Genomic DNA, 26,600 nt, shown 5'->3' on the forward strand with positions numbered 1-26,600 from the left:
TGTGCAGCCTGGCGGAAGGAGAGCGGGAGCAGACGTGACACTTGGTCTTTTACTAAATAGGGCTATCTTCTACCTTGTCACAACACAACTGATTGACTCAAACGCATAAAGAAGGAAAGAAATTCCACAAATTAACTTTGAACAAGTCACACCTGTTAATTGAAATGCATTCCAGGTGACTACCTCATGAAGCTTGTTGAGAGAATGCCAAGAGTGTGCAAAGCTGTCATCAAGGCAAAGGGTGGCTACTTTGAAGAATCTCAAATATAAAATATATTTTGATTTATTGAACACTTTTTTTGGTTACTACATGATTCCATATGTGTTATTTCATAGTTTTGATGTCTTCACTATTATTCCACAATATGGAATATAACAAAAATAAAGAACAACCCCTGAATGAGGAGGTGTGTCCAAACTTTTGATTGGTACTCTATATAGAAATGGTAAAACACAAAAACTAATTAAGTAGTACTTTCAAGTATTCTTACACCACTGTATGTCCCTGGCACTACATTAATAGGGAACCTGTAAATCAAACTATGCATCAGGGAACTAAAGGTTCACCAGTTCCTGCACACTGTAGAACTATAGTACTCTCGTCATATTTAACTTTCTGAGTAAGAAGATTCACAAAACAGATTGTTAACTGAATCTTTGCACAGCTACCTTAAATCCCCTGTTCAATATTATTTAAAACCACTGAAATTAGTTTCAAAATGAATGCTTTATTTGAGGGAAATTATAGGAGATAATGAGCAATAACAAGGATTCCATCCAACCCTATTGATGACCTCTGAAGAACAGCAAAACCCATGTGGATTGTGAGCAACATGACTGTGCCCTAGTTTACACTACAGTTAAATAGCCTCCATGGCAAAGATCTATTAAGGTGTTAATCAAGGACTGATCAAGAAAATAGCACACAACTTAACTAATGCTGTTGCTGGTCAATTTTGTGTGAGAATAAATCTTCACCGAACATTTTTATAATCTCAATAAGATCATTGATTTAATATTGATAGAGATAAGGTACTGAAAAGTATAGTTAAAGAAATGTTGTTTTTGTATTAAGGGATCTTGTGAAATAACATAAACATTTCTCAAGCAGAAGGCTCTTCCAGAAACCAACATCAATGAGTTAGCAATTGAACTTGTCAGATTCTGAACGGCCTTCAGTTGCAGAGGAGAGGCTAATGTGTGCACACCATGGCGAAGCCGGACTTGGAGACGGCCCAAAGACGGCCCAGGTCGTAGGTCACATGCTTCATTATCATGCACATTGGGATATGGCTCCATCCAGTGCCCTCTGGTTTACTGGCTGTGATGCCGTCTCTGTGTTGAAGAAGGAGGTGGGTTCACATGCCTCATGAGCTTCAAGGGACATTTCTAAATGTTGCTACTTCATATTAATAATCTCCAGCACCACCCTAACATCAACATACACTATTTGATAATGGCGTTTCACATTTAAAGCTCATAAATGTTTTATGAAGTGCATGCATTGTTAGAATTATATAATTGTATATAGCCATAGATTTTTGTATTCCAAACTGTAGCTTTAAAAGGAGATCCAACTTTTACATATTTTACCATACACGGTCTACACATTTCTTTATAAGTCTATTATAAGTTTAGATTTTAAATAAAAAACGTAGATAATAAATTAATTTACATGTTTTGCTTCACAAAGCATGTACAGTAAGGATAAGAGTTATCATTCAAGTTATTATTACAAGTCATTTTCAAATGATTGAATAATGTGTGGAAATAATGTGTAAAAAGGGTGGAACCATACACATAGTTCAGTAGTAACCTTACCTGGTATAAACACTACCCGCAGAGGTGACCCCAAAGACACTACCATCAGTTGCCACCTCAATCATGGAAAGCTTGCCGTCAATGTGACTCCACCCGTTGTTTTGGCAGTCTTGATTCAGCTGGAAAACAGATTCAATCAGGGTTTTAGGACAATTTCAACAGATATAATATGAAACAGTTTTAGAATAACTGACACTCTCCATCCTCTACTACTCTGCTCCAGCTCTCACACTCTTTCCCAGATCTCACACTCATTAAGTAGGTATCATCATTCTTGTTGACTGCCCAGCACCCAAAGGGTCCACAACTAGAATACTTCACACTTCCTGGCAATCCTGTCCATGGAAGAGGTGATCCTGGACCCTTGTAGCCAACTGTGGCACTACTTGTCAGACAGAATGAAGTATCTTTCATGTAGACCCCCACAATAAACTGGTTGCCCCCAGCATCCACTTGCTTCAGACTGCCTGAAGACCACAAAGACAGACAGACAAGCAAACATGAAGTGCGTATCTGTGAGTACTGCCAAATGACTTACAATGGCATAATGTTAAACATGTAAAACATTAATCATTCTTTCAACACCCTGATGGTATCAGGAAAGCTAAGAAGCAGGTGTCCTCTGGATAAATATTGAGTAATTCTCTCCACTAACCTGCAGCTTGCACCCAGTTACCGGCCACATACTTGTAGATTGAGTCTGCCTTGTTGATACCCCAGATCCCTGCTGGTCCCACAGTGATATGCTTCAGGGAACCAGGCAGGGGGATCCATTTATCACCTACCAGGTAGTAGGGGGTTTGACTTGTGTTCGTAGCAACCACTTGCCCCAGTCCTGCATCGATCTGCACCAGATTCTTGATAGCCACTACAGGCTGACAGTCCCAGGCTATGGAGACACCAGATCAATGACACATGAGTAGAGTAAACCAGCAAAAAGGAGGATGAAATTATGGAGCCAACTTGATGACCAATTCGAAGTTGATCAAGCATGTTTAAGATGATGGTTACTTACCATGACTGGCGGCTAGGAGACAGAGGACCAATAGGATGGCTGGAGTGGCTCTCATGATGTCTCAGTAGTTCTACGGTATAAGTCTGGTTGCAGTTTGGTTGAACACATACTTTGTCCCCTCATATATAAAGCCCTGCAAACAGCAACCCCCATAAAATAATTATTAATTAGCTATTTATATTTGACAAACAACCTGTTCCAAGGAGAAGTTGACAGGAGGATATAACCCCACCCTCTCCCACACAAAGACACAATAGTAATATAAAAGTGTTAATGAGCTATTTACATTTGACAAACAACCTGTTCCAAGGTAAAGTTAATGGGAGGTGGATATAATTTCCCCCACACACACACACACACACACACACACACGCACACACACGCACGCACGCACGCACGCACGCACGCACGCACGCACACACACACACACACACACACACACACACACACACACACACACACACACACACACACACACACACACACACACACACACGCACAATATGAGATATGATCATATTGTGGCGAAATCCTGCACGGATCCTTCACCATGCGCTGACACTTTAAGACCTCATCAGCAGTAAGGAAGGAGGAAATAAAGACAGCTCTATCAGCTCACTGGGGTGGAGCTCTTGGTTGGTGCAACAGTTTGAGTGTGTGTGTGTGTGTGTGTGTGTGTGTGTGTGTGTGTGTGTGTGTGTGTGTGTGTGTGTGTGTGTGTGTGTGTGTGTGTGTGTGTGTGTGTGTGTGTGTGTGCTATGCTGCAGAAGTCCTTGTTGGATCGTATGGTTTAGTATGTTGCGAAGCTTTGACATACAAGCCAATAAACCATCAGACGGTCAGACAGTACAACTGCAAGTCAACAGCTAAGATCTCTCTTTCTCTTCCCTCTATTGTTCCAGCGCTTTGCCCTGCAGCAGACTTTCTATTTTCCAAATGCCCTTCCCATTGAAGTTCATTAGAGCTGGACTATTATTGCCCTGCCAGAAGTATTTGGATGGACATTTTAGTTAAAAGGGAGGTTGCTTGCAAGTTGTGTATTGTTATTTGAACTGTATTGAGGTGGTACTAATGACATGTGGCCGAGGAGATTGTGGACATTTTAAGGCCTTCGTTGTGTCTATGAACACCCCCCACATTCATACCCTCTGCGCTCCTCCACTGGAAGGTAATGCAGATTATTGCAAATCCTCTGTTGATGACTGGATCTTTCTTGTAAATTGTTTCTATGAAGTTGCCGTTCAACTGCTCTGCCATTATTATTATTATTATTATTATTATAGTATGAGGTATTATTGGTGGGGTTACCCCTGTGCTGTGATGTGGGTTTTATATGGTGTGTATTCTCTCTTCTCTCCACTGGCTATCTGGTAAACAGGCTACACTCTAGGCAGTCTCTTCTGCTGATGTGTGTGGGTCTGGTAGTGGTACTCTCTCTATTCTACTCTTCTCCTTTCGGCATTGGTTAATACCTGCCTGGCGCCCGAACAAAATCTTTATCTTTACCCCTCTCTAATAAATACCTCTACAATATGATAGATGAGGTGTTAATCACCAGGGCCGAGCTTCCTGCCATCTAGAACCTCTATACCAGGCGGTGTCATAGGAAGGCCCTAACAATTGTCAAAGACTGCAGCCACCCTAGTCATAGACTGTTCACTCTGCTACTGCACGGCAAGCGGTACCGAGCACCACGTCCAGGTCCAATAGGCTTCTAAACCGCTTCTACCCCCAAGCCATAAGACTCCTGAACATCTAATCGAATAGCTACCTCAACCCCCCCCCCACACACACACACACACATCTTCTATGCTGCTGCTACTCTCCGTTATTATCTATGCATAGTAACTTTAATAACTCTACCTACATCTACATATTACTTCAATTACCTAGACTAACCGGTGCCCCCGCACATTGACTCTGTACTGGTTCCCCCTGTATATAGAACTCGCTATTGTTATTTTACTGCTGCTCTTTAGTTATTTGTTACTTTGTGACACATAACACATGTGACACACAACATTTGATATGATTTAATCAAGGAATAAAGATGAATGATTATTTAGATAGATGGTCATACGATCAACAATTCATCGTGTGATCAGTGAAAGCATGGTCATAGTTATTGTTTGTACAGACACCACCAGTCCATCTCTTATATGTGGTGGAGGGAATAACAGCCCCAGAGCCAGAATAGGTTATAAAAGATGGCCTCTGAAGCACAGCAAAACCAATCTGTGTTGTGAGCAACATGACCATGCCCAAAAGGTTTTACACCCTGATGAAAAAGCCTCCCAGAAGGCTCTATTGATGACATGGGGATATTAACACTATAACCACCACAGACTTTTTGGGGGCGTTATGTAAGGGATAATCAACGAGTGGATATGCGTTCTATGGGAAATAATGAACAGCGTGGAAGGAACTAGCGGCATGGAACTGACCTTCCACGGAGTTGCATTACTTTACAAAGCCTAGAGTTGATTATCCATGTAATAACATTGCTGTAAATTAACACATTTTGCTGCTAGTAATGTGTTCATTTATAGGTAGAATTGTGTTCAACATCCACTGAAGTAGTTTACTAGATAGCTACCGTAGTTGTCTTGGTAACCAAACAGAGACTTACCAGTTTAGCTAAACAAACCATCAGTCCTAGCTTGCTATTATGAAAATCGAATTCAACAAGGCCAATAAGGTTTTCAATTTGACTTTTGCAGGCTCAAAAGCAGCTCAAACATAGAACATGTAGGCATGAATTTGCCATTGAAATCTACCATGCTGATATACTGTGCGCTATAGAGAAATAATGCACACTCTAGAATGCCCTTCTATCCCTTAAAAAAATTGTATTCAACAATCATTTTAAAAATTAAGTTTTTGTTAGGATCCCATTAGCTGTTGCGAAAGCAGCAACTACTCTTCCTGAGGTCCACACAAAACATGAAACATGACATTGTCACGTCGTGGCCCTTTTGGGTTTATATCGTAGCTCACCCCCTCTCTCACTCTCTCTCCCACCACAGGTTTCACAACGCTCATAAATTCCTGGGAGAAACTCTCTTCGCTGCCATGGAGTATTGAGGGAGAGAGCCTATGGAGAACAAAGGCATTCTTCTTGCCAAAGCTCCTAATCCCCAAAATTGGAGAATTAAACAATATTTCTATTTTTGAGAATTTGGGAAATGTCCATGGGCATTTAAGGAACTGTCATGTCAAGTTTGTTTCATGTGGTGATCTCATGAAGGACAGCAAACACACATTACTGTATCTTTGGTTGTGTACACTTCTCAATTATCGAGTTGGCATCTGATGGTTGTATAAAATATATGATTGAATATGAAACTATTTGTGAGAAAATGTAATATGATGTTGGCCTCCTAAATGAGAATTGTCTTTCGTTTACCCAGTCAGTAACCACGCCCACGTGAGCACAGACATTGGGACAAAAGGGATGGAACCGCCCTCCAAGGCAAGTGCTTATAAAGGTCTCCTGACACATTTTGCAACCAGAGACTCTCTAATGATTGACTATACTAATGATTGACTATACAGCAAACGGACCAGCAATCAGTGAGGGACAAAAGGCATACACTCGTAAATATGTCAATTGAAGTTTATTTTCGAATCAGCAGTTGTTCATTTGAAAAGTATTAGCATTTCTATGAGTGTAGTTAGAAACTTTGAGTGTCCCGCTCTTGAGCTATCCCCACCCCTTTCCTTTGTCTACCAAGCCATCATATCGGCTTAACCCACTAGGGACTTATCTATCATGTCAGTAACCAATGTATAACCTATTTGTGTGTGTGTTTATGTAATTCTGTGATTGATTAGTTAGTAAATAAATAATTAAGCCAATTTGTATATCGCTGATTCATGATTTATGTTATGGTTCGTGCCGATTTCCTAGGGTTTGCGACGATCAGTAATGAGAATGATGTAATAATACATTAAGTGACTGTAATTGATAAGATATGAAAATATTGGAAGAGTTAATTTGGGAAATAAATGCTCTTTAAACATTTTCCCGTGGTGCCCCGACTTCCTAGTTAAAGTTACATGATTAGTTTAATCTCGTAATTAAATTACACAGAGATTTGATAATATACAGTCTTCACATTTAATGACAGTCAATGCTACGACAACATAATGCAGAACATTAATAGACAAGAACAGCTCAATGACATAACTACATCACAATACCATGATAAAAGTGATTTTAAAGCTTCTGTTGTTTTCCTTTGTGACCCGGCTACTGTACTTGGTAGGTGGCATATTTGTAGAGCTGTTTGATGAGGTTGCTAAGTACAAAAGTGGTATAGTCTGGCACAGTGGACGCATCATAATACCCATAAAATGGTCAGACACGGAAATGGTTCCAATTGTTTTTCCATTCTTCACATAGTGAATTTTACAAACACGTCAAATTAAGTATGTGATTGGTGTAGGCTTATCTTGTTGTGACGTCTTGATAACCATGTATTTCTCTCTCGGACAAGATTAGTTTGATCAATATTCGCCTCAACTTTTCTTTAAAATATTTTCATAATGCTAATTAGCAACAGAGAAGACCTCAGGAAGACTACCTATTCCTGCAGGAAGCCCCTGCACGTAATTTCTAGCCAACACTGTCAGCTACTGTTCACAAGCGTGATCAGAAATGTTTGCCCAATCCATGATGAATCCATGTTCTGTATTGAAAATAATTAAATAGTGTCGAACTTCTTCCTTCCCCTTTTCTGTCTTAGCTAGCCACTGACTACACTTTAGCTAGTTAATCATACAGAGCAGTAGATACAAATAAATGTTGCTTTACTTAACCTAGATAATTGTTTGTACAGTATGTCGACTTTGTATGTCTTTTGGTGTCTATTTCAGACCTTGTGGCATTTTTTAATGATGCGCATACGAGCATTAAAAGGGGAGAAGACCACTAGAAGTCTGGCCATGTGGAGAAGACCACTAGAAGCCTGGACATGTGGAGAAGACCACTAGAAGTCTGGCCATGTGGAGAAGACCACTAGAAGTCTGGCCATGTGGAGAAGACCACTAGAAGTCTGGCCATGTGGAGAAGTACAGCTATAGTGAGGGGCAACTAACCGGTTTGGTCAGGGCCAGCATGAGGGATAAAGTTTATCCTGTGTTGGTGTGTAGCTATGAAGTTAAGTATGAACATCTTAGCAATATAATGTGTTTTATACAGCTGTCAACATTTTACAAGGAAACAGCCACTTAAACAATTATATCATCATTAACCGAATTACCCCAGATACCACACTTACATTATGACTCTGAGTCATGACTCAGTTCTAGAATGTTTTATAGGATCTTTTCCATTATACGATTGATATATCAACTAATAAAATCCCAAGTTATCAATTAAATGTTTGTGGAAAAACTACTTGTCCTCGTGTGAAAATGACAGTTTTTTAAATATTCTACAGCTGTAATGTCATCCGTCAAATCAAACTTCATTGATATAGCACATTTCTTACAACAAATGCATTTCAAGGTGTTCACAGTCATGCATGAAAGGCATGTGACACGTAACGTCCTTCCTCTTGTCATTTCTCTATAGGTGGCCTGAGAATTCTCTATATCACATGCAAATGCCTCCGTGGACCTCGTGAGTTTAGCCATGCAGCCTATTGTGCCAGTTCACAATATCAGCTTTACAGATGTGTAATGCGAGTGGAGGAAGCCAGCCGTGCCCAACCAGGTGCAGTTAGTGGAAGACAAATACTGAGCCGAAGACTACAACCCTCTGTCCCAAGAGCCCACAGAGGAAGATTTTCAGTGGCTAAGGAACCATCTCTGGGGAAGTTTCAGTGAAATAGCATGACTCCTTGAACCTGAGGCAGAACAACTGCTACCCTCCCCGTTGTCCCTGTCTGTACCAAACATTGTTAAAAATACAGGGCACCTGGGGCATGCAGAACATTGGCTGGCATGGTGCTGTCGTGGAGCATCAGGTGGCTATACGGCAGGCAACAGTTGGACAGTTGGTAAACGATATCTGATGAACCAATCTGTACATTCTGTTAAATAAGTCCCACCAGTCTCTGAAAACACTCTCTCTGTGAAATGCAGCGTATGCCACATCTTCCAACAGAACAAGATCAGCCTCTCTCATTGGATCACCCATTATCTCAGTCTCCTATTGGATCGCCCATTATCTCCGTCTCTCATTGGATCACCCATTATCTCAGTCTCTCAGTGGATCTCCCATTATCTTAGTCTCATTGGATCTCCCATTATCTCCGTCTCTCAGTGGATCTCCCATTATCTTAGTCTCATTGGATCGCCCATTATCTCCGTCTCTCATTGTATCTCCCATTATCTTAGTCTCAGTGGATCTCCCATTATCTCAGTCTTTTATATTATTTACACAATGGTTTCACTTTCACACCTGCCTCTAATTAAAAAAAGTATAGTACTTTCTATGGATTATTATCATAACTAATGCACTGATGTGGTGAAATTATATATAGCCTGTCAAGATGTGTTGCATGAATTCACAGTGGAAATATATTTACATTGAAAAATGATTTAATTATTGTCAATATTTCACACATTTTCAGCATAGAATGGGAAAATATATGTTTGACAAGCATCTCCCTTGTCCCACCACCTGGCACCGTGCATAGGCATGGCCATGGTTGTTTGTAAGTTCACACACATTTTCTGCGTGGAAATTCATGGTTTACGCACAGATTTGTGCCTAAGCACGGTTGATAAATGAGTCCGCTGCAGCATTCCAGGACCTGGGTTGCCTACCCCTGCACTATAGTCTTTAGTCCAGCTTTTCCCAAACCCGGTCTTGGGGACCCCAACGGGTGCACGTTTTTTTGGATTTTTGTCCTACCAATACACAGCTGATTCAAATAATGAACTTATCATCAAGCTTTAATTATTTGAATTAGCTGTGTAGTGCTAGGGCAAAAACCAAAACGTGCACCCCTTGGGTCCCCAGGACCGAGTTTGGGAAACGCTGCTTTAGTCACAGGTCGTCTAGAAGGGTGTGGTGGCAAGGATTATTCCTATTTCAATGTTCTTCTGAAAGTTAACATGGCTGCCAAGAGTGCCCCTACCGTGCATGGTCAGATGAAACAACACCTTGAGAAAACAAATGCGTTCCAAGGCTGTCTTGAAGTGTTTCCTTATTTATCTCGGCTGACTGTTTTTTTTTCATGATTAGAATTCTGTACAAATCCACTTTTTCCAAATCCTGAAAAGCCAATGGAAGAAAGTGTAAAGCTCCCACTGTTCATAATACCAGGTTAATGGAGAAAAACGGTATACTAAATTTAATACAAAAGGAACTCCAGCCCACTGGTGATCTTGATTCTCTACACATTAATGGATTTTGTCAAACAGCATGCTGGTGGGATCTTTATGACTACAGCCTTGAAATAGGTTCATTCATTGATCAATTGATCCATACAAAAAGGGTTCCAAAGGGGTTCTTCGGCTATCCCCATAAGAGAACCCTTTTTGATTCCACATAGAACTGGACCAGCCTTCGCTGTGTTTTGGACCCTGGTGACCAGCCTTCGCTGTGTTTTTGACCCTGGTGACCAGCCTTCACTGTGTTTTGAACCCTGGTGACTAGCCTTCACTGTGTTTTGGACACACATAATAATGGTGATGCTGGTATGCTGAGGACCAAGCTGGTCCATGCTCGTCTATGTTGGTCAAGCTGGTCTGACCACGCCCATCATTATCATATTTGCCAGCATTCTCTATTGCAGTTCATTTTTTAAATTGTTTGTTTTAATATATTTTTTTCTTGCTGTGTTTTTGCATGTACATTGATCGATTAATTAATCTTATAAACTGAGTGGTGACAGCCATGGTATATCAGACAGTATACCACAGGTATGACAAAACATATACTTTTACTGCTCGAAATACATTGATAATCAATATATAATAACAGTACGGCACCTCAGGGGTTTATAGTGTATATGGCCATTATACCACGGCTAAGGGCTGTTCTTATGCAGGACGCAACGCCATATACCACACCACCTTGGTTATTACTGCTAATCCTTTACACATGAACGCTCACTCATTCGGGAACAATTGCAATCAATATATATATTTACGCTCAGTGTGTCGTCTTGATCGCTGGTGAAAAGTTTGTTTCTTTCGTAGAATAGTTCAGAGTGACATTTGTTATAGAATGGATGTTTCAGCGGTTGTCGTTCTTCACATTCAATAATTCCTGAAATCCTAGCTGCAGACTAGTAATTAATATCAAAGACTTGTTCTTATTCTGTCGGTATCGATAGTCTAAGAGTTTAACCATGTGGTATGGTTAAAAGATTCAGCAATGGTCTACAACCTTAGTACTCCCGTGATTGAGAGAAACATGGTCTGATGATAATTTCTCAAAGTTGGGTTTTATTCTGAATGGCAGAAAAGAGCTGTCCCAGGACACCTGACCCTAACTGGGCTCAGGAGCGGTCCTCTGATTTAGTTAACTCCAATCCCCTTTTTGAGTTTTCCTTCCATTAAACAGTCCAAAATCATATTACACAATTTTACAAACAGTATCATACTCACTCATTAATCTTATACAACAATTAGATGGAAACCTCATATCTGAGGCTATTATATAAACAGTGTTATGGTAATGTGGACACACCGTCTCCCATGAGCTTCCCCAAGTTGTGATAAATGGACCAGTTCATAGCTGGATTCTTCACCGATCATTTATACTTTCTCCGGAACATGAAAGTTCTGTGAGGTGGAAGGGATTGCTTTGTTCTCTATGAAAATTGACTCTCTCTATACTGTGTGTCCATGAGGAGATCCTCACGAATTTACAATGTCTCTCTGACCACAGCAACCTAGTTTAAGGAGGCAAGGAGAGGCAGGGAGAGGGGGATGGGGCTTGCTATACCCAAAGAGGCCAACGTCATGACACTGTAGATCTACAGAGACATCATGAGAGCCACTGCAGCTGTCCTATTGGTCCTCTGACTCCTGGTCATCAGTCATGGTAAGTTACCATCTGAAACATGCTTGATCAACTTGGAATTGATCATGAGTTTGGCTCCATAATTTCATCCTCCTTGTTGTCGGTGTACTCTACTCATGTGTTATTCTCTTTGTGCTTTGTTTATGTGTCTTTGTGTCTGTGAGCTCTACTCATTAGGCTTCGGTGTCAAAAGAAGAATATTATATGGAGATAGCCCTCCATGTAGCTGTCCATGCTGTAACTGAAACAGTTATGCTCTCATGATGTCTCTGTAGATCTACAGTATAAGTTTGGTTGAACACAGACTTTGTCCCCTTATATATTGCAGCCCTGCAAACACCTTTCAACCCCCATCAAATCATTATTAATGAGCTATTTATATTTGACAAACAACCTGTTCCAAGGAAACACTAACGAGAGGAGGATGTAACCCCACCCTTCCCACACAGACACACAATAATAATATACACTGAACTAAAATAAAAAACACAACATGTAAAGTGTTGGTCCTGTGTTTTATGAGTGGAAATAAAAAGATAACAGAAATGATCCATACGCACAAAAGCTTATTTCTCTCACCTACTGTACTTGGCAGGTGGCATATTTGTAGAGCTGTTTGATAAGGTTGCTAAGTGTTGTAGGAGGACCCGTATAATGTTTATACTGTACAGACTGAGTGTAACACATTTTACACCCCTACCAGCCCCCCTCATTGGAGAACAAATGTATTTGTTTTTATTTAAGTTATTTTTTATTTAATTTGTTATAATCTTTAAACACTTACACTACATGATCAAAGGTATGTGGACACCTTGCTCGTCAAAAATCTCATTCCGAAATCATGGACATTAATATGGAGTTGGTCCCCCTTTGCTGCTATAACAGCCTCTATTCTTCTGGGAAGGCTTTCCTCTAGATGTTGGAACATTGCTGCGAGGACTTGCTTCCATTCCGCCACAAGAGCATTAGTGAAGTTGGGCACTGATGTTGGGCGACTAGGCCAGTCAAGTTCTTCCTTGCCAATCTCAACAAACTATTTCTGTATGGACCTCGCTCTGTGTACGGGGGCATTGTCATGATGAAAAAGGAAAGGGCCTTCCCCAAACTGTTGCCACAAAGTTGGAAGCACAGACTCGTCTAGAATGGCATTGTATACAGTAGCGTTAACATTTCCCTTCACTGGAACTAAGGGGTCCGAACCATGAAAAACAGCCCCAGACTATTATTCCTTCTCCAACAAACTTTATAGTTGGCACTATGCATTGGGGCAGGCAGCGTTCTCCTGGCATCCACCAAACCCAGATTTCTCCGTTGGACTGCCAGATGGTGAAGCGTGATTCATCACTCCAAAGAACGGGTTTCGACTGCTCCAGTGAGCTTTACACTACTCCAGACAATACTTGGAATTGTGCATTGTGATCTTAGGCTTCTGTGCAGCTGCTCGGCCATGGAAACCCATTTCATGAAACTCAAGACGAACCGTTCTTGTGCTGACACTGCTTCCAGAGGCAGTTTGGAACTCTGTAGTGAGTGTTGCAACTGAGGACAGACGATTTTCGTATGTTAAGTACTTCAGCACTCTGTGGTCCCATTTTGTGTGCTTGTGTGACCTACCGCTTCGTTGGCTGAGCAGTTGTGGCTCCTAAACTTTTCCAATTCACAATAACAGCGCTTACAGTTGAGCGGGAAGCTTTAGCAGTGCACAAATTTGATGAACTGGCTTGTTGGAAAGGTGGCATCCTCGGATGGTGCCACATCAAATGTCACTGAGGTCTTCAGTAAGGTCATTCTACGGCAAATGTTTGTCTATGGAGATTGCATGGCTGTGAACTCAATTTTATACAATTGTCAACAACAATAGCCAAATCCACTCATTTGAAGGGGTGTCCACACATACACCATGTATACAAAAGTTATTTTTATCCCCCTCTATCCTCGTTTCTTTGTATTTTGCCCTTCCCTCCTTAAAAGTATATAAAATGTCTTGAATAGTGATACCCATTGTGAAGAACAGTTTCATCATAAAGTTAAAACACATGTCACGATATTCAAATGACACATTGAATCACCTGCCAGTAAAAGTTGAACTATTTCATGAGGAAGTATAAAGCACATAAACCGTAAGATGTCAAAGGCTTTTTGGAATCAACATAACAAATACCTGGGGGTGTATAGGTGTTGGCTGTAGCCTTGACGTTAGAGAGGCAGACCAGTAACCAGAGGGGTTTCAAATGGCAAAACCAGAAATTAGTTGAGTTCTACAGCATTTACCTTGGAGGAAATAATCTTATTAATTGAACATCACAACATTTGTTTCAAACTCAATGTTTTATTTGTGGAAAATCGTGATGTAATATGAGAGATGAGCTATGACAAGGATTGGATTCACTGAAAAATAACTAAACCAATGTGCATTGTGAGCAACATGACGTTGCCTAAGTTTTTACACTCTGATAATATCATCCTGTCGGCTTTACTGATGACATGATGTGAATCAGGGAATGAGAAGGAATGTTAACAGGCACCACCACGCTCTCTCTCAAATACAGTAACCTAACATAGCATGAGTGAACTAAACACCTGAAACTACTATTCTGTCCTACCAAGCAAAAGAGCAGTAACTCCACATTTGGTCCATAACCCATTTTTTTATACATCAAATACATGCTTTATCATGTGGACAAATATCCCACCTCAACGGTGTTGTATTATGGAGAAAATGGGGGTTCATGTTTACAGTATGTCAGGACCCGGTTACGAACCTGGGTCTCCGGAGTGAGAAACAGTCACTTAACCAACTGAGCCACGAATAGTCAGCAGAACCCAGAAGATGAGGCAGACACAGCAGTACTTAAGACAGTGTATTTAATAAAGTAAAAAAAAGGAGAAGTCCTTCAATACAATAATGGCAAATCCAAAAGGTGGTAGGAATAGCACAAAAAAAAGCCTCAAGAGATACTCAAAACAAAAACAGAATTCCACAAGAGCATCCACCGGAATCGACAAGAAAACACAGAACACTAGGGCTGGGTGCTAACATACAAACACAGAGCACAGAACTGAGGGAAACTAAGGGTTTAAATACAATCAGGGGAAAACGAGGCACAGGTGCAAATAATAATGGGGAACAAGGGAAAAAACATAAGGTCAAAAAGCACAATGGGGGCATCTATTGACCAAAACCCGGAACAACCCTGGCCAAATCCTGACACAGTAACTGCAAAAAGTTAGTGAAACCAAGGAAAAAGGCAGAAACTGGCATCACTCACGTCAGTTAGGGGCATTTACCTTGGTTTCACTGAGCATTGGACTGTAGTGTCTATGGAAGACCTTGGAATTATTTATTGTTCTTTGCTGATACAAGTATCAAACTATATGACACTGACAGCCACATACAAATAAATATACTAACACAAGAAGGCAGTAACTGCCGTCTAGGATCATAGGTCATGTCAGAGGTCAGGGCCAATATGAATACAAAATTACCTCATAAGAAAACATAACCACATCTCCAATGATCTGCCTACAATTCACTTGGCTGGACAATAAAACAACTTTGAAGTAATTGTTCTCAGTTTTACTATGAGCGGTTACTGCTCTTTTGCTTGGTAGGGCAGTATAGATCCCTTAAATCAAGGGGGTCAAAATCATTCCATGGACAGCCGAGTGTCTGTGGGTTTTTTCTTTTTTTCTTTCAGTTAAGACCTACACAACCAGGTGAGGGGAGTTTCTTACCAATTAGAGACCTTAATTCATCAATCCATTACAAGGGAGGGGCACAAATCTGCAGACACACTGCCCTCCATGGGGATGAGTTTGACACCCTTGATGTTGGGGATCAATAGAAGTTTCAGGCGTTTCGTTTATGCCTGCTACATTAAGTGTCACCTTGTTAAACTCCAATCAACAATCTCATCACAGGCTCTTTCCATTTCCCCGCCACAGTTGCAACATTTTCCATTCACAGATTCTTCAATATCATACTTCTCCCATCTGCAAACATTTGACACGTGACCATATCCTTTACAATTCCCACACTGTAGATGCTCTCACCACATTCCTCACATATCCAAACTTCACATACTCAGATCGTCTCCAACAATAATATCAACAGGCATTTACCATTTCCTTCCATTTACCATACGGGTCAGGCAACGTGCACTGACCACTCCTAGGATTTACTGACTAAGGTACTTCTCTTCTTTATCCAATAAGGCTCCAGCTGTAACTCCTTTGGCAGGAGACCTGCTCAGAAGATTAATACATGTTATTTCTGACGTGGACAGTTTGGCCAGATCCAGTGCAGCTTCTTCAAGCACAGTCACCATTTCCTCCTCCAGCTTCCTTCCTGAGACTCCCCATCCATCACTCACACCTGTGAGCCTTCAATCCTGTCGGCACTCAAAGCACCTGGCCTGGCTACTACTGCTCCCTATGGGTGAGATAGAAATAGTGGAAATGGACTGTTGAACTGTGGCCCTGCCACTTCCCGACCTCTATTCCTAACAGTGGGACTTCCTATGGCAGCATTTCCCAAACTAGGTCCTCAGAACCCCAAGGAGTGAATGTTTTCTCCCCAGCACTACACAGCTGATTCAAATAATCAACTCATCAAGGTCATATTATTTGAATCCTCCGTGTGGTTCTAGTGGCAAAAATCATCATCACAAAACAGATCTCTCAAGTTTCAGTTGATCTTAAATTCCTTTGTTCAAAACACAGAAATTAGTTTTAAAATGAATGCTTTATTTGTGGGAAATGATGATATAATATGAGATAATAAGCAATGCCAAGGATTACATCAACTCTATTGATGACATTGGAAGGTACATGTTTTTAAGCTACGATCAATAGCAGCCATAGCAAACCTCTAAGTGTTAATCAAGGAGTCATCAAGAAAAGAATAGAATATATAGTTTTTTCAAATGAAGGAATTCATGTCCTCAATTCTCAAGCAGAAGGCTGTTCCAGAAAGAGAGATCAATGAGTTAGCAAGTGAGCTTGTCAGATCGCAAACGGCCTTCAGCTACAGAGAAGAGGCTAATGTGTGCACACCATGGTGAAGCCAGACTTGGCGACGACCCAAAGACGTCCCAGGTCGTAGGTCACGTGCTTCATTGGCATGTACATTGGGATATTGCTCCATCCAGTGCCCTCTGGTTTACTGGCTGTGATGCCGTCTCTGTTTTGAAGAAAGGGGTGGGTTTTATGTTTTAAGCTCATCAATGTTTATAAAGTGCATACATCTTTTGGACTTTATTAATTGTATATAGCCATTGATTTTTGAAGAATATAACTGCATTAGAAGCCTAAATGTAAGCTTGGACTCAATTGTTTGTAAACAATGTTCTTGTAAACAAACAATGTATAGCTTTAAAAAGACATGTTTAAAACAAACAAAAAATGTTTTCTTCTCATGGATGGTCTGTCCTTGCGTCCATAGATCCATCTATGCATTTGAGAATGGTTACATTTCTCGAGCTACATTCCTCGGCTGTTTACTAAAACAAGTGGCAGGGTGACTGCTTAGTTGTTGTTTTTCGTTCCAAACTGTAGCATATTTTACCTTATGCTGTCTATACACTATTATAAGTTTAGATCTGATTTCATTTATGTATCCATTTAAATGTTTGTGTAAAGAGCTTCATGTCACAAAGTATGTACAGTCAGGACCAGAGTTATTATAAAAGGAATATCATTATCATTACAAGTCATTTTCAAGTGAGTTATTTATGTTGAGGGGGAAAGGGTGGAACCGTAAGTAGCAACCTTACCTGGTAGACACTTGGCCTGCAGAGTTGACCCCAAAGACACTACCATCAGTTGCCACCTCAATCATGGAAAGCTTGCCGCCAATCTGACTCCACCCGTTGTTTTGACAGGTGTCTCTGTTCACATTCTGGAAACAAACATTCATTTCAACAGTTATAATGTGAAACAGTTTTAAAATAACTGACACTCTCCATCCTCTACTACTCTACTCCAGCTCTCACACTCTTTCCCAGATCTTACACTCATTAAGTAGATATTATCATTCTTGTTGACTGCCCAGCACCCAAAGGGTCCACAACTGTAGTACTTCACAGCTCCTTGCAATCTTGTCCATGGAAGAGGTGAGCCTGGACCCTTGTAGCCAACTGTGGCACTACTTGTCCGACAGTATGGTGTATTATTTATGTTAACCCCCACAAGAAATTGGTCACCTCCAGCATCCAACTGCTTCAGTCTGCCTGAAGACCACAAAGACAGAAAGACAGACAGACAAGCAAACATGAAGTGCGTATCTGTGAGTACTGCCAAATGACTTACAATGGCATTACGTTAAACATGTAAAACATTAATCATTTTTTCAACAGCCTGATGGTATCAGGAAAGCTAAGAAGCAGGTGTCCTCTGGATAAATATTGAGTAATTCTCTCCACTAACCTTTAGCTTGCACCCAGTTACCGCCCACATACTTGTAGATTGAGTCTGCCTTGTTGACACCCCAGATCCCTGCTGGTCCTACAGTGATATGCTTCAGGGAACCAGGCAGGCGGATCCATTTATCACCTACCAGGTAGTAGGGGATTTGACTTGTGTTCGTAGCAACCACTTGTCCCAGTCCTGCATCTATCTGCATCAGATTCTTGATAGCCACTACAGGCTGACAGTCCCAGGCTATGGAGACACCAGATCAAAGACACATGAGTAGGGTAAACCAGCAAAAAGGAGGATGAAATTATGGAGCCAACTTCATGATCAATTTGAAGTTTAATGTAGAGCTGCCTATAAAATACGTTTTCAGATGATGGTAACTTACCATGACCGACAGCCAGGAGACAGAGGACCAATAGGACGGCTGCAGTGACTCTCATGATGTCTCTGTAGATCTACAGTATAAGTCTGGTTGCAGTTTGGCTGAACACAGACTTTGTCCGCTTATATATTGTGGCCCTGCAAACAGCTTTCAACCCCCATAAAACCATGAATGAGTTATTTATATTTGACAAACAACCTGTTCCAAGGGAAAGTTATTTGGAGGAGGATATTTTTTATTTTTTATTTCACCTTTATTTAACCCGTTAGGCAAGTTGAGAACAAGTTCTCATTTACAACTGCGACCTGGCAATATAACCCCACCCTCCACACGCACACACACACACGCACGCACGCACGCACGCACGCACGCACGCACGCACGCACGCACGCACGCACGCACACACACACACACACACACACACACACACACACACACACACACACACACACACACACACACACACACACACACACACACACACACACACTATAATAATATACACAGAACAAAAATGATAAACGCAACAAGTGTTGGTCCCATGTTCCATGAGCTGAAATATCGCAGAAATGTTCCATACGCACAAAAAAGCTTATTTTGCTCACATTTTGCACACAAATGTGTTTACATCCCTGTTAGTAAGACTTTCTCCTTTGCCAAGATAATCCATCCACCTGACAGGTGTGGCATGTCAAGAAGCTGTTTAAACAGCATGACCATTACACATGTGCATCTTGTGCTTAGGACAATAAAAGGCCACTCTAAAATGTGCAGTTTTGTAACATAACAATGCCACAAATGTCTCAAGTTTTGAGGTAGTGTGCAATTGGCATGTTGGCTGCAGGAATGTCCACCAGAGCTGTTGCCAGAGAATTTAATGTTATTTTCTCTACCATAATCCACGTCCAACGTCGTTATTGAGAATTTTGCAGTATGACCACGTGTATGCTGTCGTGTGGGCCAGTGGTTTGCTGATGTCAACGTTGTGAACAGAGTGCCCAATGGTGGCGGTGGAGTTATGGTATGTGCAGACATAAGCTACAGACAACGAGCACAATTCCATGTTATCGATGGCCATTTGAATGCACAGAGACACCGTGACGAGATCCTGAGGACCATTGTCGTGACATTCATCTGCCGCCATCTCCTCAAGTTTAAGCATGATAATGCACGGCCCCATGTCGCAAATATCTGTACACAATTCCTGGAAGCTGAAAATGTCCCAGTTCTTACATGGCCTGCATAATCACCAGACATGTCACACATTGAGCATGTTTGGGATGCTCTGGATCAACGTGTACAACAGCGTGGTCCAGTTCCAGCCAATATCCAGGAATTTCGATAAGACATTGAAGAGGAATGAGACAACATTCAGGACACAATCAACAGCCTGATCAACTCTATCCAAAGGAGATGTGTCACTGCACAGCAGATACTGGTTTTCTGATCCACACCCTCCCTTTTTTAAAAGCATCTGTGACCAACAGATGCATATCTGTATCCCCAGTCATGTGAAATCCATAGATAAGAGCCAAATTCATTTATTTCAATTGACTGATTTCATTATATGAACTGCAACTGAGTTAAAAAATTGAAATTGTTGCATGGTGCATTTATATTTTTGCTCAGTTCAATATGAGAGATAATAACATGGTGTTAATCAAGGTATAAAGGGGAATGTGGTCACACTTTATTTAGATTGTCCCATGTAGATTATCATGCAATCAACAAACTGTTGATAAGCAACTGTTGTTAAGGTTACAGTTAGGGTTAGAATAAGGGCTAGGGTAAGGTTCAGACTAGTGTTAGTAGATGGTTAGTTGAAATGTTGTTGAAAGTTATTGACCATCTACAAACCATCTACTTGGGATTATCGAAATAATGTTACGATGACTGCTTTAACAGACACCATCACGCTATCTCTCAGACGAATAACAGCCTCAGAGACGGAATTGGTTATAAAAGACAACACCCTGTCCACACAAGGATACAGCAATAAGCAGACAGCCTGTTAGGGCGGAGTCAAGATTGTCTCATCATTATATACAGCATCTCTGACTACGTTTAGTTTAAATATCAACTACAGTTTCCAGTAGTGTGATGGTAGTTACTTTAAATTACTTTTAAACCTGGAAGTTTTTAGTAGTTCGGTCACTACCTTTTTGCCAGTTAAGGGTCTAGTAAGCTACAAAAATGTGTTGAAATTGATTATTAAGATTCTAACCCTTGAACTTCACTTTCCTGCATTGTGAATCCTTCCTGTTTCATCACTCGGTTCTCTTCACCTGGTTTCCCACTGATTTCAGCATGCAGCCTGGCACACAAATACTGATCATTTAGTGGAAGTTGTGTCAAAGCAGGTTGGCATTTATTGGGATGACTCGTGTAATGGATTTATAGGATCCTTCCCACTATATGATTGACATGTAGTAATGTAGTAACAACATGTAGTAATAAAATTCCTATTTATCAATTAAACGTTTATAGAAAAACTGCACTTGTCTTCATGTGAAAATGACAGTTAAATATTCTACAGGTGTAATGTCATCAGTCAAATCAAACTTCATTTATATAGCACATTTCTTACAACAAATGCATTTCAAGGTGTTCAAAGTCATGCATTTGTCGTGCACCGCCCTACAGGACTCTCAATCACGGCCTGTTGTGATACAGCCTGGAATAGTGCCACCTCTAGCACTAAGATGCAGTGCCTTAGACCGCTGCGCCACTCAGGAGCCCCCATAACTAATGCACTGATGTGGTGAAATGATATATAGCCTGTCATAATGTTATCATGACACCAGGCGAGACCCAGATGCAGACACAGGAGGCAGATGGTTGGAGTTTAAGATGTTTAATAAATCCAAAGGGAGTAGGCAAGAGAATGGTCGTGGACAAGCAAAAGGTCAAAACCAGTTCAGAGTTCAGGATGTACCGAAGGGCAGGCCGGCCCAAGGTCAGGACAGGCAGAAGGGTCAGGCAGGCAGGCTTGGAGTCCAGAAAACAAGCAAGGGTCAGAACCGGGAGGACTAGCAAAAGGAGAAAAGGCCAAGCAGGAAACCGGGAAAACCGCTGGTAGGCTTGGACGTACAAGACGAACTGGCACAGAGAGACAGGAAACACAGGGATAAATACACTGGGGAAAACAAGCAACACCTGGAGACGGTGGAGACAATAACGAGGACAGGTGAAACAGATCAGGGTGTGATGGTTGTGTTGCATGAATTCACAATGTAAATATAATTACATTGAAAATATATATATATATTAGGTCTACTGTCACAATTTCACACATTTTCGACATATATTTTCCCCATTCTATGTGTCACGTCCTGACCTTAGTTCCTTTTTTATGTCTCTGTTTTAGGTTGGTCAGGGGGTGAGTTGGGGTGGGCATTCTATGTTTTTGTTCTACCTGGGTCCTATGTTTTGTATTTCTACTTTTGGCCTGATATGTCAATCGTTGTCTCTGATTGAGAACCATACTTAGGTAGCCTGTGTTCCCACTATGATTTGTGGGTAGCCTCTGTACCAGAGAGGACTGTTTCATCCATTTTTGTTATAGTGTTCAGTGTAATTAAAAGACCACAGTGAACCTTGGTCCTCTTCTTCCACCTACGGAAATATTTTGACAAGTTCCTCCCAGTGTATGTATGGTCATGGTTGTGCATCACACACCCTCTCAAGCAAATGTTCAGATTGAAAATGGTTTACACACAGATTTGTGCCTAAATAAATGAGGCCCCTGGTCATCCACCCACACAGACAGTGTGCTGAAAAAAGGCGTAAATGCGCCTCTTCAACCTCAGGAGGCTGAAGAAATTTGTCTTGTCACCTAAAACCCTCACACACTTAAAGATGCACAATTGAGAGCATCCTGTTGGACTGTATCACCACTTGGTACGGCAACTGCACCGCCCGCAACTGCAGGGCTCTCCAGAGGGTGGTGTGGTCTGCCCAACGCATCACTGGGGGCAAACTACCTGCCCTCCAGGACACCTAGAGCACCCAATGTCACAGGAAGGCCAAAAAGATCATCAATAGACAACAACTACCTGAGCCACCGCCTGTTCACCCCGCTATCATCTAGAAGGCAAGGTCAGTACAGGTGCATCAAAGCTGGGACCGAGAGACTGAAAACAGCTTCTATCTCAAGGCCACCAAACTGTTAAATAGCCATCGCTTGCACATAGAGGCCGTTGCCTATATAGATAGCCTTGAAAACACTGGTCACTTTAATAAATGGAACACTAGTCACTTTAATAATGCCGCTTTAATAATGTTTACATATCATGCATTACTCATCTCATATGTGTATACTGTATTCTATACTATCTATTCTATACTACTGAACCTATTGCATCTTAGCCTATGCCGCTCTAAAATTGCTCATCCATATACCTATAATTATATATTCTTACTCCATTCCTTTACTTAGAATTGTGTGTATTAGGTATCTGTTGTGGAATTGTTAGATATTACCTGTTAGATATTGCTGCACTGTCAGAACTAGAAACACAAGCATTTCGCGCCACTTGCAATAACATCTGCTAACCATGTGGAAGTGACCAATAACATTTGATTTGAAGAACACTTTTTAAGGCGCCACATACTGTAGCACCTTTTCTTTCTAAGAGTGAAGGCTTTATAACTCAGGTATATTGAAATGATCTTGGAGCAGCAGGAAATGACCCAGATTGATCTTTTAGTGTTTGTGAAGTTCTATGCAGGTGTCCCCCTCTGCTGCGTGTTAACACATGTTCAGTATTGGGGGGGATTAGTCAGGCTATTTACAGAGCAATATGGTCTGCAAAGAGTTTCCACAATATGTTTACATTCTAGGCAACTAGTCATTTGTTAATAATAAATTACACATTTGCCTCAGAGAGTAATGTAATGATTAGTGGGTAGTTACACATCTTTAATAGAGCACACTGTAAAAGGTGTTGTCAAATATGTACCTGACACTACATCCATAAGGCACCTGTCAATCAAGCTATGCATCAGGGAACTAAAGGTTCACCAGTTCCTGCACACTGTAGCACTGTAGTCTTAAACTTTCTAAGTAAGAAGATTCACAAAACAGATCTTTAACTGGATCTTTGCAGAGCAACCTTAAATCCCCCATGTTCAATATGATTTCAAACACACTAAAATGAGTTTCAAAAAATGAATGCTGTATTTGCAGGAAATTATTATATAATGACCAGGATTCCATTCAATCCTATTGATGACCTCTGAAGCACAGCAAAACCCATGTGGATCGTGACCGTGCCCAAGTTTACACTACGATCAAATAGCAGCCATGGCAAAGATCTATTGAAGTGTTGATCAATACTACACTTTTATAACGCTGTTGCTTGTGAAATTGTGTAAGAAAACATAATTGATAAATTATTTTGTAATATCATTAAGATCAGTGTTTATTTTTGATAGAGATAAAGTACTGAAAATATAGTTAGAGCAATAGGTTTTAGAGTGAAGGATTCTTGTGAATTATTGTTGAGAATTGAGATTGTTCCAGACAGAGAGATCAATGAGTTAGCAAGTGAGCTTGTCAGATCCCGAACGGCCTTCAGATGCAGAGGAGAGGCTAATGTGTGCACACCATGGTGAAGCCAGAATTGGAGACGACCCAAAGACGGCCCAGATCGTAGGTCACGTGCTTCATTGGCATGTACATTGGGATATTGCTCCATCCAGTGCCCTCTGGTTTACTGGCTGTGATGCCGTCTCTGTGTTGAAGAAAGGGGTGGGGTTTGCGTTCAAAGTTTATTAAACATTTTTGGACTTCAGTAATTGTATATAGCTATTGATTTTATAAGAATATAACTTATGACTCTTGAGCTTAACACAACCGCATCAGAAGCCAAAATGTATGTTATTATTCAATTGTTTCTAAACAATGTTAATTAAAAAAAATGTGTTTAAAAAAAATACATTTTTTCTCATGGATCCATATTGATTGAATCCGTATCCCCATGTATGAATTTGAGAGTGGTTATATTTCTTTAGCTGCATACCTATTCTGTTTACCAAAACAAGTGGTGGGATGGCCAAGTTGTTGTTTTTTTAATCCCAAATTGTAGCTTTAAAGGATACCCAACCTTTGCTAATTTTACTGTACACTGTGTACACATTTCTTTATAAGTCTTATAAGTTTAGTTCTGATTTCTATTTACCAGATTTTATTTATACATCTGTTTTAATTTGTGTGTAAAGAGCTTCACAAAGCATGTACTGTAAGGACCAGAGTTATTCATAAAGGTATATCATTATTATTATAAGTTATTTTCAAGTTAATAATGTTGAGGGGTGAAAGGGTGGAACCATACACAAATTTAAGTTGCAACCTTACCTGGTATAAACTTGGCCTGCAGAGTTGACCCCAAAGACACTACCATCAGTTGCCACTTCAATCATGGAAAGCTTGCCGTCAATGTGACTCCACCCGTTGTTTTGGCAGTCTTGATTCAGCTGGAACAGATTCAATCAGGGTTTTAGGACAATTTAAACAGTCATAATATGAAACAGTTTTAATATAACTGACACTCTCCATCCTCTATTACTCTACTCCATCTCTCATACTCTTTCCCAGATCTTACACTCATTAAGTAGATATCATCATTCTTGTTGACTGCCCAGCACCCAAAATGTCCACAACTAGAATACTTCACAGCTCCTGGCAACATTATCCCTCGAAGGGATGAGTCAGCACCCATGAAGCCAAGTGAGGCACTTCTTGAAAGACACCCTGGAACATAGTCCATGTTGGCCACCACAACAAACTGGTCCCCCCTGCATCCAGCTGATTTACACCGGCTGAAGACCACAAAGACAGAGACAGACAAGCAAACAAGGAGTATGCATCTGTGAGAACTTCCAAATGACCTACAATGGCATAATGTTAAACATGTCTAATTTACCCTGATGGTAATCAGGAAAGCTAAGAGTCAGGTGTTCTCTGGGTTCATAATTGAGTTATGTTCTCCACTTACTTGCAAATTGAACCCAGTTACCGGCCACATACTTGAACATGAGGTTTCCGTTGCTGACACCCCAGATCCCTGCTGGTCCTACAGTGATATGCCTCAGGGAACCAGGCAGGGGGATCCATTTATCACCTACCAGGTAGTAGGGGATTTGACTTGTGTCCGTAGCAACCACTTGTCCCAGTCCTGCATCGATCTGCATCAGATTCTTGATAGCCACTATTTCCTGACAGTCCCAGGCTATGGAGACACCAGATCAAAGACACATCAGTAGAGTACAGCAACAAAAAGGAGGATGAAATTATGGAGCCAACTTGATGATCAATTCCAAGTTGAGTGTAGAGCTGCCTATAAAAATATTTTTCAGATGATGGTAACTTGCCATGACTGACGGCCAGGAGACAGAGGACCAATAGGACGGCTGCAGTGGCTCTCATGATGTCTCTGTAGAGTGACGGTATAAGTTTGGTTGCAGTTTGGTTGAACACAGACTTGTCCCTCTTATATAGATAGTCCTGCAAACAGCTTTCAACCCCCATGAAATAATTATTAATGAGCTATTTATATTTGACAAAAAACCTGTTCCAATAAAAAGTTAAGAGGAGGATATAACCCCACCCTCTCCCATACACAGACACGAAATAACATTATACACTGAACAAAAATATGAAACGCAACATGCAAAGTGTTAATTATATGTTTTATGAGCTGAAATACAAGATCCCAGAAATGTTCTATACACACAACAAGCTTATTTCTCTCACCTACTGCACTTGGCAGGTGGCATATTTGTAGAGCTGTTTGATAAGGTTGCTAAGTGTTATAGGAGGACCCATGTAATGTTTAAACTGTACCAGACTGAGTGTAACGCATTTTTTACCTCTACCACCCCCCCCTCATTGGAGGACAAATGTATTTTCAATTTTGTAACTTGTTTATTTCAATTGTTATTTTCTTTAAAAACTTATACTGTGAACCATCAGATCC

At 40.8% G+C, this 26,600-nt stretch overlaps 2 protein-coding genes and 1 pseudogene across 2 annotated transcripts; all 3 read right to left on the reverse strand.

Moving 5' to 3' along the window:
- Positions 1-708: 708 nt before the first annotated feature.
- Positions 709-2,945, reverse strand: LOC135515277 (fish-egg lectin-like). The gene is made up of 5 exons (XM_064938972.1): positions 2,837-2,945; positions 2,477-2,710; positions 2,071-2,288; positions 1,822-1,940; positions 709-1,335 (listed from the first exon to the last, which is right to left on the reverse strand). Exons 1-5 carry the CDS (start codon positions 2,889-2,891, stop codon positions 1,194-1,196), a joined length of 768 nt encoding a protein of 255 aa, XP_064795044.1. The 5' UTR covers positions 2,892-2,945; the 3' UTR covers positions 709-1,193.
- Positions 2,946-16,547: 13,602 nt separating this feature from the next.
- On the reverse strand, positions 16,548-18,733 carry LOC135515671 (fish-egg lectin-like). Its single transcript, XM_064939342.1, has 5 exons — positions 18,625-18,733; positions 18,249-18,482; positions 17,835-18,052; positions 17,597-17,721; positions 16,548-17,004 (listed from the first exon to the last, which is right to left on the reverse strand). Exons 1-5 carry the CDS (start codon positions 18,677-18,679, stop codon positions 16,863-16,865), a joined length of 774 nt encoding a protein of 257 aa, XP_064795414.1. The 5' UTR covers positions 18,680-18,733; the 3' UTR covers positions 16,548-16,862.
- Positions 18,734-23,777: 5,044 nt separating this feature from the next.
- LOC135515672 (fish-egg lectin-like) lies at positions 23,778-26,108 on the reverse strand (annotated as a pseudogene).
- Between the last annotated feature and the right edge of the window lie 492 nt (positions 26,109-26,600).

This window comes from Oncorhynchus masou, chromosome 27, assembly GCF_036934945.1.
Source record: "Oncorhynchus masou masou isolate Uvic2021 chromosome 27, UVic_Omas_1.1, whole genome shotgun sequence".
NCBI classification, from domain to species: Eukaryota; Metazoa; Chordata; class Actinopteri; order Salmoniformes; family Salmonidae; genus Oncorhynchus; species Oncorhynchus masou.

Excerpts from the sequence above, each read along its gene's own strand:
- LOC135515277 (XM_064938972.1), bottom strand. The coding sequence starts at position 2,891 with ATGAGAGCCACTCCAGCCATCCTATTGGTCCTCTGTCTCCTAGCCGCC. Across the intron at positions 2,711-2,836 it reads TCTCCTAGCCGCCAGTCATG|CCTGGGACTGTCAGCCTGTA; the intron begins GTAAGTAACCAT and ends GTGTCTCCATAG. Across the intron at positions 1,941-2,070 it reads ATGATACCTACTTAATGAGT|CTGAATCAAGACTGCCAAAA; the intron begins GTGAGATCTGGG and ends TCTGTTTTCCAG.
- LOC135515671 (XM_064939342.1), bottom strand. The coding sequence starts at position 18,679 with ATGAGAGTCACTGCAGCCGTCCTATTGGTCCTCTGTCTCCTGGCTGTC. Across the intron at positions 18,053-18,248 it reads TAACTGGGTGCAAGCTAAAG|GCAGACTGAAGCAGTTGGAT; the intron begins GTTAGTGGAGAG and ends TGTGGTCTTCAG. Across the intron at positions 17,005-17,596 it reads GCAGGCCAAGTGTCTACCAG|AGACGGCATCACAGCCAGTA; the intron begins GTAAGGTTGCTA and ends TCTTCAAAACAG.